This window comes from Peromyscus eremicus, chromosome 14, assembly GCF_949786415.1.
Source record: "Peromyscus eremicus chromosome 14, PerEre_H2_v1, whole genome shotgun sequence".
Lineage (NCBI taxonomy): Eukaryota > Metazoa > Chordata > Mammalia > Rodentia > Cricetidae > Peromyscus > Peromyscus eremicus.
This window is the reverse complement of record NC_081430.1, coordinates 55819840-55833740: the sequence shown is the minus strand read 5'-3', so window position 1 is coordinate 55833740 and position 13901 is coordinate 55819840. Positions and strand designations below refer to the sequence as shown.

General features: G+C 50.3%; 1 protein-coding gene across 6 annotated transcripts in view; it reads left to right on the top strand.

The window, feature by feature from the left end:
- Bcl11b (BCL11 transcription factor B) overlaps positions 1-11499 on the top strand; it is an 83781-nt gene extending 72282 nt beyond the window's left edge. For 5 of the 6 annotated variants that reach the window (XM_059279434.1, XM_059279432.1, XM_059279430.1 and 2 more), the window contains one exon: positions 8954-11499. In XM_059279434.1, the coding sequence (XP_059135417.1) occupies positions 8954-10965 (2012 nt within the window). In that variant the 3' untranslated portion in view covers positions 10966-11499. The remainder of the gene's footprint in view (positions 1-8953) is intronic. The other variant, XM_059279433.1, reaches the window with a different exon arrangement.
- Positions 11500-13901: the final 2402 nt, after the last annotated feature.

Below are 13901 nucleotides of genomic sequence, written 5' to 3'. Positions count from 1 at the left end.
TTATTGTCGTCCCCACATTTGGAAAGGTGGCGGGGCATTCCGTTGGAAACTGTCCAAGGGCTTCTTCGCCTGCGTTCTTGGCTGTAGTGGGATTTTTGCCTGACAAAACAGCTCTTGACTTGTAAAGGCCTTGAGTATAGGCTTGAAAACACTTGTGTTTTTACTATGACCGTTTTCACTGAGATTTTTAGAAGTTGGAATTTACTCTATCTCTGGCTAAGGTTTTTTTTTTTTTTTTCTTTTCTTCCACACATTTCAGTCTCTCCTCAGATGGGCTCTTGTCTAGAGTTCTGCCTCCAGTGTTTCCTCTCTTTGCATAGAGGGTACGATATCCATGCTTTGTGCACTTTCCTCCGCTGGTCTGTTCTTTCTCTCATTTCTAAAGTTAATGTTAGGGTATCCTCCGAGGGTCTCCCCCAGGGCTCCCAAGTTGCCGGGACTCACTCTTCCTTAGGGACCAGTGACTTGAACCCTTGCTGGAAATCCCATAATCACCAACGTCCTGCTGGACTGTAGCCCTTCACCCCATGTCTGGGTGCTCAGAGATCCTGGCTCACAGTGCTTACACTTCTGTGGGGTGTAGAGAGCCAGAGGGATGGCCCAACTCAAGGATAAAGGGTGCCTGGGAGTTGCTGGCAACATTTGCATAAAGGTCCAGTTTCTGGGTTTCCAGACATAGTGTGACCTTGGAGATGGAACTCCTGGGGACAGACTAATCCTAACATTCAACATTTAGTGTGGTTTGGTTTGGGAGGCTGAGTGGATGGGTGGGGCCAGCCCTCCATCCCAGGCTTTGGGATGCAAATCTTCTGGATTCTGTGGGGGTGTCTGTGGCTTCTCCCACTTCCCTCTCCTTTTCCAGCAGGCAGAGCTGTGTCTTCCATCATGGCTGCCTGACCTACACCTGGGTGTGCTCACGAAGCTTATCTTGCAGGCCCCGTCTCTCCCTCATCTCAGCACCCCTGCTTCTCTCAGGTCTGGCTTGAGTATCACCCCTAGCCCCACCCCCGATCTTCCCGCCTCTTCCCTCCTGTATCTCTGAAGTCCTTAACAGCTTTGGCTCAGCCTGACAGTATTCTGGGTCTAATGCTTAACCGACCACCATGCCCATACCCCAACCCGCGGCCTCCTGGAGGGGAGGGAGGCAAGACTCACATTTCCAGTAAGACTTGGCTGTTGAGAGGACTGTGTGGCAGTTGGTTTGCCACTGTGGTGGCGGTGGTAAGTACAGAACTTTTCCTCCCAGGGTGAGTTAACACCTGGTAGATGAAGCCACATGGTCATCTTTGCTGCACTGGTCCCATGCGGGGGAAGAGAATAAGATTTTCTCACTGCCCCACCTCTTTCTTCTCGGCTCTTTTCTGCACTTGAACCCCTACCACTGGGCTTCCCTGCCTGTCCAGCTGTCTGGTGTTCACTGGAGTAGGTAGAATGACTGCATTGAGTGGTCCAGGCCCCTTTCCAGGCTGGTGTCAGAAGAACTGGCACTTCTGTTGTTGTGAGGGGGGCAGCTAGCTGTGGATAAGGACGCAAAGTGAACCCAGGGCAGGCAGATCTGAGTGTGAAACTCTGGCTTTTCCAGTTAACAGGCTGTGAGACTATGGGGCCCACTTACCCTGTGAGAAGATTTGCTTTCTTTTTCCTAAGGAGTTTGGGTCCAAACTCTTCTTCACGTGACTCAGAGTTAACAAGGCCGAGGTCACAGAATGAGTCTCCAGCTCAGTGACCAGCATAAAGTAGGCCTGACAACGTGAGGAAACACAGTTGGGGAAACGGAGGACAGATATCCCGTGAAACCTGGTGGTGACACTTTCTGCGGCACAGACCATGGCAAAACACACAGAATATGGTGATGGGCGCAGGCTGTGCATTTTCTGTGTTTCCTGAGTTACCTGCTGTGTTCCTGGGAAGTACAGGACAAGGGACCCCGTCTCGGGCAGTTTACTACAAAAAACAACCCCAGCAAGGTGTCTCCTTTTCTGATGAGAACCCCGAGCTTCCTTGATGTCCGTCAGCTTGACTGCAGTGTCAAATCTGAAGGCCACAGGAACTCTGTTCGCAAAGGCTGAGAACGTGTCCCAGGCCGCAGTGAACTGCGGGACCACAGCGCACAGACATTAAAGCTCTCATTATGATTGTAACCACCGTAGGGGGTGCGGTCCCAGCACTCAGCTTGGAATCCAGCCACAAGATGGAGTCTACGTAGATAGTTCAAGGCCAGTCACGTGCCTGCATTGCCTTTATCTTCTTCTGTACATGGTCACGTGTGCAGTTATTATGGGCATGTAGGACAGAGCCAGTGTAATGCAGATTCTAACCCCCAATGTGGGCAAGGGCATGGATCTTCTATCAGGACCCTAAATCTTCCCCCAGCACCGCTCATACAACCCTGTGTTTCTGTGTGTGTGCGCGTGTGTGTGCATATGTGTTAGAGGCCAGAGGACAATCTCAGATATTATCTCCTTCTCAAACTTTTCTCGACAAGCCTAGAAATTGCCAAGTAGGGTAGGCTAACTGGTGAATGGGCTTCTGGGAGTTTCCTGACTCTGCTTCTCCACGCTGGGATTCCTAATGAGCATCATCGTGTCTGGATATTTTGTTAAACGTGAGTTCTGGGAATTGAATTCAGATCTTTCGAGGCAAGCTCTTGCCTCCCCAGTTCCATCACTCACACTTTTCACAAGGTTACTTCCAGCTCCCCTGGACTGTGAGCTGTGTGCATCTAGCTGCCAGAGCAGTACCAAGCACATCCAGGGGATCCAGTCACTGAATGAAAAGTCTATGTTGTGATTGTCCTCAGCCGACAGGAAGAACTTACAAGTTTATTCTGACCTGTCTATTCCTGTTCCCACTGCTTGAGCTCTTGTGTGCTGGGACTGACAGACAGCAAAGAGGCCCAGGCTCCCTGTATTTGCTCACGGCTGTCTGAAGCACAGACCAAAGAGGATTCCAAGGTTTGCAGGGAGAGCAAATGCATAGATGGACCTGTCTGTTAGACTGAGGCCTTCACGAAGTATCAGCGAGCATCCATAGTCCCCCACAGCCACCACGGTGTCACACCCTTCTTGTGGTTCACTTGTGATCTATTCCATTCTCATGAGCTAATCTGCACGATTTCATTTACCGCCATGATAGCCTAAAGCAACACATCTTGAATTTTCTGTTCGCACATAAGCTGGGATGGAAGGTAAAATATCAAGACACAGGTGCCTACCCTTACCCTGGGTTCCTGAGCTCTGGACACTTCTCTCTTGAGTGGCTTTTATCTTGACAGTGTACCACATAGGTACTGCCACTTGCCCGCTGTGGGACATCAGGCAGACCCCCTTATCTCTTCCAGCCCCCAGTTTCCTCGCCTGTGAAACAGCACTGTTGGCAGGTTGTGCTTTCTGAGCCTTGGGAATGTTGCGTGAGGCCCCTGGTGTACTTAACTCATCCCTGGCTCACGGTATAGATTCCCTACGGTCTGTTATGTGACCTCTGTCATCCCAGCGCTTGACTTTCTGCCTCCCAGGGCTGAGGTCTGATCGAGTGAATTGGGAACGGGCAGGATGCTTGTGGATTTATAGATGACCGTAAACACTCCAGGAGCCCAGTTGACATTTTTCTCTCTGACGTCATGAAAGAGGAAATGGTTTTTTAAATTTATTTTGGTGCTGGGAGATTTGAGGATTGGATCCAGGGCTTCATGCATGCTAGGCAAGTGCTCTAGCGTTGGAATACACCTCCAGCTCAGGAGGCAATGTTTAAATGCACATGGAATCTATATGCCACCTGAGTAATAGTTTTACTTATTGCCACTGGGAAGCTGTGGAGACAGAATTCTTAGCAGTTGTTGGCTGGCCGGGGTGTGTGGGGGTGGGGGTGGGTGGGGCGTGGTAAGTGATGAGGCAAAACCAGCTTTCTGCTTGGGTGCTGGATGAGGAGGATCCCTGAGAGGCATCCAGGGATAAAACTTCCTGTCCCAAGTTCAGCCATTTCAGTGTCATGTGGCCCCTTCAATAGGTCCCCCAAGCAGCACATGCTGTAGGCTCTCTGGCTCTGTAAAATGGCTCCCTTGTTCCAGCTTAGGGTGAAGGTCCAATGGAGGCTGTTCAAGGACAATCAGTGCCCTTCCCTGAGAGAGCACTGTTATTGTGAAACTGACCTCTACACATTCAGGAAGGGTGACAGACCCTGTGGTTGGCAGGTGTTGCTGGGAGGCCGCTGGGGTCCTGTACAGGGCTTGGGAAGATGGTGAGGGTGTGGCCCTGCCACTTCCTGGCTGTGACTTGATTCTCTGAACTGCAGGTCCTCATCATCTAGCATGATTAGGATCCTCACCTGGCTTCCTTCAGAGACCATGGTGAGCAACGACGGCATGAGCTGAGGCAGCGAAAACGCCCAACTGCTGTGCCGTGCTTTGTGGCCTGCTGAGGGAGGGGTCCAGGAGGCCCGGACTGGTTCCCCTTTTTGGACAGAAGTGTCCTTCAGCATTTGTAGATGGCTCTCTGGAGTTGCTGTTTTTCAGGCAAGATGCATTACAATGCATCCAAGCCTCATTATCAACAGTTACACCAAAAGGCATCCCCGAAACACCCATACCCATGTACAAGGATGGGTGACTAAACCCAGAATGTGTAAGGCCTACTGCCACATCTGCATGGTAGTGCACAGTTTACAGAGGCAGGCAGGACCTCACTGCCTCCAACCCCCCCCACCCCCCCAGGAGGCAGGTGTAGTCTTTCTGTTTTAGGGACTGGGAATGAAGGTTTAGAGAAGTGACATCACTTCTTTGGTTACACCCTTGAGTGAGCAAAGCACGTGTGTTAAGTGATGCTCCTCTGTGTGGGGGCCTCTTGTGCAGATCTGGGGTAGCATTCTGCATCTGAAGACGCAAAGACAGTCTCTCGGTAGCTGCGGGAACAAAGAAGTCTTAGTGTGTTTTCTAGAGGTCTATGAAAACAAGGAGGGAGGAAGCAAGGAGACATGGCAGAGCCCTGGGTTCTGAGTTGCTCCGTGTGTTTTAGTGAGACAAGCGCAGCTGGCATGTCTAGGTCTGTGGGCCAGGGCTGGTGCTTCTGAAGTGACCTGGACCCAGCAGTTGGGATCTTTAGCAAGCAGCCGCACCAGGGGATCCTTTCCGGTCTGTGAGCATTGCAGTCACCTCCTCCTGCAGGACATCCGCCGGAACACCTGTGTGAGGTGGCTGTGAGTTTGAGGAGGAGGTGGCCGTGAGGAAAAGTTTGGGATGAGCCTAGGCCAGCCCCGAGTCAGAAGCCAACTGCTAAGGCTCTCCCACCACGTTGAAAAGCCAGCCATCTGTGAGTGTGCTGCGTCTATAAAATACTCAGTTCTTGAATAGAAAGATGTTCCAAGTGGCTGGTCAAAGACTCTCTGACATTGTTCCGTTCTTAAAAGTGAGCAACCCCATGCTCAGGGCTATTTCTAGGCATGGAGCCATGAGGTCATCATATGGAAATGAACATTTTATTTTAAAAAAGAAGGGGGTGGCTGGAAAGAGAGTTGTCTAGTGGGGGGCCTTCAAGTGCAGGGAGATTTTTATTTTCTCCTTCAGGTACTGGGGAGGCTGCTGCCTACAGTGAGTCTTGGAGTTCTGTGGAGGGACATTTAGGGGCTCCAATAAAGATAGCTCTCACCCTGGGGTGACAAATGGCCCGGAAATCTGTCTGAGTTGAGGAGTAAGCAGCCCTCTTTCTCCGCACAGTTAACTATGGAGGTGACATCCACCCCCACACACCTTCAAGAAGTATCCAAGTTTTTCGGGCATGTACTGCCTTGCCTTTTTTTTTTTTTTAATTAATGTAATCAGTTATTTTTGGCTACCTAATCGGTTTTGGACTTCTGTATTTGTTGGATAGCCGAATTTCTTGATTGCTAGCTGTAGAACAATCTAGAAAACGTGTGGCCACCAGATAAAGAGGCAGGAAGTGCTTCAGAGCTACTTGAGGAAATGGAGACGCTGAGAAGAGATGAGGCCCAGCTTAAGAACACCCCAGGCCTCAGCAGCCTTGTGCCGTAAATCCATTACTTAGAGTGGCTGGGGCCAAGAGAAGGGTACAGAAACAACCGTTAATTTGATATGGGACCTCCTAGGACATGGTACTTCGTTTGTGTTAGTAGCTCCAAAGTGTCTAAAAGGGACTTGTATTTACCTTCTTATGAAATACGCACGCACGCACGCACGCACCATGTGAGGAGGAGTCTAAACCTGTCTTCTGGCTAGCTCCATGTGAACTGTCTGAGGCAAGGCTTCCTGTCCCTCAAGCACATTAGCTAATAAGCTGAGATGGGGAGTGGGGTGGGGTCAGGACTTCGGGAGGCACTATTCCTCTCTTAGGCCCTGATCGTGGGCATCATGGCTGGCCAGGCCTTGTGAAACCAGGCTAAGACAGAAGACCCCCGTTAGGAGTCCTGTGTAGAGTACAGACCCATCCAGACATTCTGGGACACCTGGAGAGAGCAAACAGCTTTTGCTCTCCCGGGTTGGTTTTTTGTTTTTCTGTTTGTTGTTCGTTTTGCTGGAGGGGCTGGTGCTGAAGACTGTACCTAGGACCTAATATATGCTAGGCAAGCACTCTACCATTGAGCTGTATGCTCAGTGCTCCTGCAGCAGTTCAAAAATATGGAGGGGAACCTGGAGAGATGGCTCTCCGTAAAGGTATGCCATGCAGGTGTGAGGACCCAAGTCCAATCTCTAGAATACACATAAAAACCAAGGGGTCGAGTCATTCACTTAGAGTCTCAGTGCTGGGAGGTGGGCAGAGGAGGATCTCTGGGGCATACTGGCCAGAGGCTCAAGCCTCATCTGTGAGCCCCAGGTGAGAGACCCTGTCTCAAAAGAGATAAGATGGCGCCCGATAAGGAATGACACCTGAAGTTGTCCTCTAGCCCCCACATTGCGTGTGTGCACACATGCATACCCATCTGCACACAGGAATACAGATGTGCAGCGCAATGAGGCCGAATGTCAGGATTTTTTTTTTTTTTTAATTTCTCTGCTTTACTACCTACAACACCAAACCCACAGACACACTATCAAGAGATAGTGGGATAATCCCTGGCTTGCAAAAGCATGTCTCGGATTCCAGTGCTGCTTGCCCTGGGCCTGCTGGTGCCATGGTCCAAGGGAATCTCAATCCGGCCCCATGATGGCATAGTGCTTTTCTGTGGACCATGGCCCACTAGCAAGCTTGACTTGGAGAGGTGCACACTGGAAACTGAGGCCAGGGCGGACTTCAGAACATACGTACACAGCCTAGGAAGAGGCATTAGCTGCTGGAGAGTGAGATGCTGTCTATCCAGGATTATGGATGTTCCAGGATAGGCTGGGGTAAGCAAAGATGACGACTTGTCAGGTCCATTCCCACGGCGCTGTCTGCTGTGAGGTATGGTACCCGTTCATGTTTGGCTTTGCTGGGGAGTTTGAAACTTCTGACTTAGTGTCAGCCTTAGTATCTTTTTTGATACAGGCAAGTTTAAACAGAGGAGAGGGTCTTTTCAAGACTGAGGTTGCCGTACTTTGTGCCAGGTCTGGAGGGAGAGGCCTCTTCTTACCCCTCTGAGCCGCTGCATCCGATGAAGGCAGACAGGCCTGTCCACCCCTGTCTTACTCATCTAAGGCATCAGGAAGGTTCTGGCAGGCAGAATGTGGCCTCACATTGAGGTCAACAGCTCCAGACAAAAGGTTCAGCCTCCATCTTGAGACTGCACCAGTGACTGACAAGTACGTGGTATTTTGGCTCAAGGCTACTAGTGTCCACAACCATTTGTGACTGATGTCACCCGAGCCAGTGGTAACAAATCAGCACGTGTGGCTGTTCGTCCTGACTGCCGTCACATTTGGCGGCCTCCTTCCCTTCCTTTGTCTTCTGGCAGAAGACATCGGACTACTCTTTCAGGCTGGAGTCCCATCCCCCACCTCCTGCCCTTCTTGGGGACTGTGGAGCTGATTTCCACATTGTGGGAGTGTGTGAGGCCATAGGGGAGGGTGGCTTTCACAGAACGGCAGACTTTGGAACTGTGTTAGTCTTGCTTCACATATCTGGGTTTCTATTGGACAGTATTTTCTGCGCAGATGCTGGCCCATGAAACAGAAATTTCCTGTGGCTAAAATCTCAAATGTAGGCAAGGTATCAGAGTGCTACCTGGATGTCTGTCACTAGCAGCTGGGAATTGAATGTAAGTCCTCATACATGCTAGGCAGGCATTCTACCACAGAGCTTCATAGCAATTTCTGTTAAAAAAAAAATTAAGTTTGTAAAGCAGTGGAGTTAGTAGTCCCCAAGGGGAGGCTGAGGTGGACTAATTTTTATCCCAGAGGAGACATTTGATGACATGTATAACTTTCTATTTGCACCATTGGAGGGTGGGGATATTGGCATCTACTATGTGGAGGCCCTATACCTCCTTTTCACCCCAGCAATGAGTTACGAGGGTGGGGTCTACATGTCAACAGTGACTGAGTCAAAAATCCTGGTCTAGATGGTGTGGGGGTGAGGCTTATTACCCTGGCTCTTTTACATAATGTAGCCATTGTCACTGTCTCCCCTCTGGTCCCCAAAATGATTAAAGTAAGAATGCTTTTAGGGGGAGCAAAGCCAGGCCCATTGAATGCAAGCTACTCCCTGGTGACCTGGGGCTTTCTCATAGATCCCGTTGTCCACTGCATCTGGGTGGACGCAGTGAGGCCTGTCCACTCTTAGGCCTCAAAATCGACTCCCTGGAGTCCCGGGGTCTTCCCATAGGTCCCATTGTTCCCTGCCATCTGGGTGGTCGCAATGAGGCCTGTCTACCCTTCGGCTGCACAAGTTGACTCCAAGGATTCCCAGGGCATGCTCATAGATATTGTCCTCTGCCTTGTGGGCAGACACAGTGAGGCCTGTCCACCCTGTGGCCACCCCGGCTCCATGCAGCTGCTCACACTCTGCCTTTCTCCTTCGTGTTTCCCCAGGTAAAGATGAGCCTTCCAGCTACATTTGCACAACATGCAAGCAGCCCTTCAACAGCGCTTGGTTCCTGCTGCAGCATGCGCAGAACACGCACGGCTTCCGCATCTACCTGGAGCCCGGGCCAGCCAGCAGCTCGCTCACGCCCAGGCTCACCATCCCGCCTCCGCTTGGCCCCGAGGCCGTGGCGCAGTCCCCACTCATGAATTTCCTGGGGGACAGCAACCCCTTCAACCTGCTGCGCATGACGGGCCCCATTCTACGGGACCACCCCGGCTTCGGCGAGGGCCGCCTGCCAGGTACGCCGCCGCTCTTCAGCCCACCGCCGCGCCATCACCTGGACCCACACCGCCTCAGTGCAGAGGAGATGGGGCTCGTGGCCCAGCACCCTAGTGCCTTCGACCGAGTCATGCGCCTGAACCCCATGGCCATAGACTCTCCCGCCATGGACTTCTCGCGGCGGCTGCGAGAACTGGCTGGCAACAGCTCCACGCCGCCGCCCGTGTCCCCAGGCCGTGGCAACCCTATGCACCGGCTGCTGAACCCTTTCCAGCCCAGCCCCAAGTCCCCGTTTCTCAGCACGCCACCGCTGCCACCCATGCCTGCGGGCACGCCGCCACCACAGCCTCCCGCCAAGAGCAAGTCGTGTGAGTTCTGCGGCAAGACCTTCAAATTCCAGAGCAATCTCATCGTGCACCGGCGCAGCCACACGGGCGAGAAGCCCTACAAGTGCCAGCTGTGCGACCACGCGTGCTCGCAGGCGAGCAAGCTCAAGCGCCACATGAAGACGCACATGCACAAGGCGGGCTCGCTGGCTGGCCGCTCGGACGACGGGCTGTCGGCTGCCAGCTCCCCAGAGCCAGGCACCAGCGAGCTGCCTGGCGACCTCAAAGCGGCCGATGGTGACTTCCGACACCATGAGAGCGACCCATCGCTGGGCCCCGAACCCGAGGACGACGAGGACGAGGAGGAGGAAGAAGAAGAACTGCTGCTGGAGAATGAGAGCCGGCCTGAGTCGAGCTTCAGCATGGACTCGGAGCTGGGCCGTGGTCGTGAGAACGGAGGCGGTGTGCCAGGTGTGGCTGGTGCGGGTGCTGCAGCCGCGGCGCTGGCAGATGAGAAAGCGCTGGCACTGGGCAAGGTGATGGAGGATGCGGGGCTTGGCGCACTGCCACAGTATGGGGAGAAGCGTGGCGCCTTCCTGAAGCGTGCAGGTGATGCGGGTGACACGGGTGCTGGTGGCTGCGGGGATGCAGGTGCACCGGGCGCGGTGAACGGGCGTGGCGGGGCCTTTGCACCGGGCACAGAGCCCTTCCCAGCACTCTTCCCGCGCAAGCCTGCACCGCTGCCCAGCCCCGGGCTTGGTGGCCCAGCACTGCACGCGGCCAAACGCATCAAGGTGGAGAAGGACCTGGAGTTGCCGCCTGCTGCGCTCATCCCATCCGAGAACGTGTACTCGCAGTGGCTCGTGGGCTACGCCGCTTCACGCCACTTCATGAAGGACCCGTTCCTGGGCTTCACGGACGCGCGCCAGTCGCCTTTCGCCACGTCGTCCGAGCACTCGTCTGAGAATGGCAGCCTCCGCTTCTCCACGCCGCCGGGGGACCTGCTGGATGGTGGGCTGTCTGGGCGCAGCGGCACAGCGAGCGGGGGCAGCACGCCTCACCTGGGTGGCCCGGGTCCTGGGCGGCCAAGCTCCAAGGAAGGCCGCCGCAGCGACACGTGCGAGTACTGCGGCAAGGTCTTCAAGAACTGTAGCAACCTGACGGTGCACCGGAGGAGCCACACTGGAGAGCGGCCTTACAAGTGCGAGCTGTGCAACTACGCGTGTGCGCAGAGCAGCAAGCTCACGCGCCACATGAAGACGCATGGGCAGATCGGCAAGGAGGTGTACCGCTGCGACATCTGCCAGATGCCCTTCAGCGTCTACAGCACCCTGGAGAAACACATGAAAAAGTGGCACGGTGAACACTTGCTGACTAATGATGTCAAAATCGAGCAGGCCGAGAGGAGCTAAGCGCGTGTGCGGGGAGCAGCACGTGCGTCTGTACAGTGTGACCATCGCCAACCATCGCCAATGGGACCCGGTGACCGGACTGGCCTCTGTGTCCCCGGGGCCCAAGGGAGGCGGCAGTCCAACCTAACCTGTGTCTGCGAAGTCCTATGGAAACCTGAGGGTTGATTAAGGCAGTAAAGATTTAAAAAAAAAAAAAAATTGTGGAGCCTTTTAACTGTGCAATAATTTCTGTATTTATTGGGTTTTGTAATTTTTTGGCATGTATGTGCAGGTACTTATTATTATTATTATTTCTGTTTAAATTCCTTTAAAAGATTTTGTTGGGTATCCATCCCTTCATTTTTTAATAACCCAGTAGTAGTTTGAGCAATGACTCGCAAGTGATGTAGAGGGAAGCTATCTTTTAAATTATAATTTTTGTGTGTGTGTGGGGGTGCTGCTTTTTTGAAATTTAAGCTAAGCATGTGTAATTTCTTGTCAAGAAGCCAACACTTAAATGACGTTTAAAGTTGTTTGCCTTTTCATCATTTACTTTTGTCCTGAAATAAAAAAAAAGTGGCATGTGGGTTTTTTTTGGGGGGGTGGGGAGGTGGCTTTCAAAAACATTTTTTTTTTTTCCTGGGAGGTGGATGTACAGCGGATTACAATCTTGAAAATTGTAGCACTTTGTTTTAGCATCGGATTGGAGACATAGCACTGATGTCCTGAGGTCCCAGAGACCTTCTCTGTGTGGAATTCAACTTTCCTGTCATGGAAGGAAAACTTGGAGGGAGGGGTATGTGGCAAGCAAGCCCCTCCCCAACTCGGGACCCTGAGAAACGTTTCCAGGTGACTCTAGGAACAGCCTCAGCACTTGGGCATCCCCAGGAGATACTGTCCTTTTCTGAGGAGCTTCGTGTATCCTGGGAAGCTGCCTCTGCCCTTTCTTGGCTGTAGATTTGGCGGAGGGTACCTACTGGGTAGGCAGTGGTGGCAGGGAGGAAGAGACTAACAATGTTCTTTCAGGCTTCTCTCAGTGTGATGCTTCTCTCTCTCACCTCCCACAGCCTACAGATAAATCCCAGGTGTCCATTGCTACAGCGGTTGGTAATTGACTGTGTCCCAAGCAGACAGCTGGCCCCGACGGTGGACTAGGGAAGTGAGGTCCGGGGTCTCTCATCTAATGCTGGCAGCACTGTAGGCCAGGGCAATCCTGCCTGTTCTTTCTTGCTGGAGGAGCTGGGAAGAGTACCATCCAAGGTGCCCCACGCTGCTTCCATGTTTGTGTTTTTGTTTTTGTTTTTCTTTTTTTTCCTTCCTCCAATTAGTTGGGACATACCATACATTGGACTCGTTCAGATTTGATGTTTGAATTCTGTTGACCCGCACTTTAAAGCTTTTGTTTGCATTTAAATTAAATGGCTTCTCAACAAGAAATTGCAGCATATTCTTATCTTTGGCCCAGAGGTGGGTTAAACTGTAAGGGACAGTTGAGATTGAGTGTCAGTATTGCTAAGCGTGGCATTCACAATACTGGCACTATAAAGAACAAAATTAAATAATTTATTGGACAGTCTCTCTACTGCCCTTCAATTTGATGTGCGTGCCTTGAAAACTGATCTTCCTATTTGAGTCTCTTGAGACAAATGCAAAACTCTTTTTTTTTTTTTTGGTTATTTTTTTTTTTTTTTGAGATGAAAAGACTTTAAAAAGCAAACAAGAAAAGTACATTCTTTAAAAACAAAGCCACATTTACTTTAAAGTAAAAAAAAAAAAAATCCTGGTTGAAGATAGAGGATGTGAAAATGCCATAAGACCCGATCAAATGAAGAGGTAAGCCCAGCACAGCCCTGGACATCCATTAGCAGAATTGTTTTCAGCCCCTTTCATTTTTGGGACAACGCTGCTTAGTTGTGGAGTGGAGGTGATTTACTGCTGAACTAAAACTCAAGTGACGCAAGCCGATATCGTTGAATGACAAACAAACAAACAAAACAACAAAATAATTCAGGAACAATGGCTAATTTTCTTTTTTCTAAATTTAAATTTAGTGCACTCTGTCTTAAAAATACGTTTACAGTATTGGATACATACAAGGGTAAAAAAAAATCGTGTGTATGTGTGTTGGAGCGATCTTTTTTATTTTATTTTATTTTCAAAGTTTGCTTAATAGGTTATACAGAAATGCCACAATGGCTACGTGTATATTGTTTTCTTTTGGTGACGGGGTTTTAGTATACATTATATATATTGAAATTTCTTGATTACTGTCAAAGTGGACCAGTATTTGTAATAATTGAGAATGCCTGGGCATTTTACAAAACAAGAAAAAAAAAGTCCTTTTTCTTTTCCTTGAAACCGTTACAGTAAGTTTTAAATGGTGGGTCTATGACATCTGTTCTGTCACAGTAACTGTAAAGTCGGAGTTTTAGTACATTTTTTTCTGCCTTGGGTGTTGAATTTTTATTTCGAAAACAAATGTATAGAAACTTGTATTTGGGGATTAAAAGGGGATTGCTACACCGTGTAGAAAAAGTATGTAGAAAAAAGTGCTTAATATTGTTACTGCTTTGCAGAAAAAAAAAAAATCACACTTCTGACCTGTCCTTATTTTTCTCTCCCCACCCCCCTCTGGAATGGATATATTGGTCGGTTCATATGATGTAGGCTCTCGCTGTATTTTTACTGGAGCTTGTAATTTTTTAACTGTAAGCTTGTCCTTTTAAAGGGATTTAATGTACCTTTTTGTTAGTGAATTTGGAAATAAAAAGAAAAAAAAAACAAAAACAAACAGGCTGCCATAATATATTTTTTTAATTTGGCAGGATAAAATATTGCAAACAAAACGAAACAAAACAAACAAACAAAGACCTCACTCACATTTGTATGTTAAGTCCTCCTGTACAGGAGGAAAAAAGGATTGTTTGACAACCTTCAAGAAAAAAAAGACACAAAAG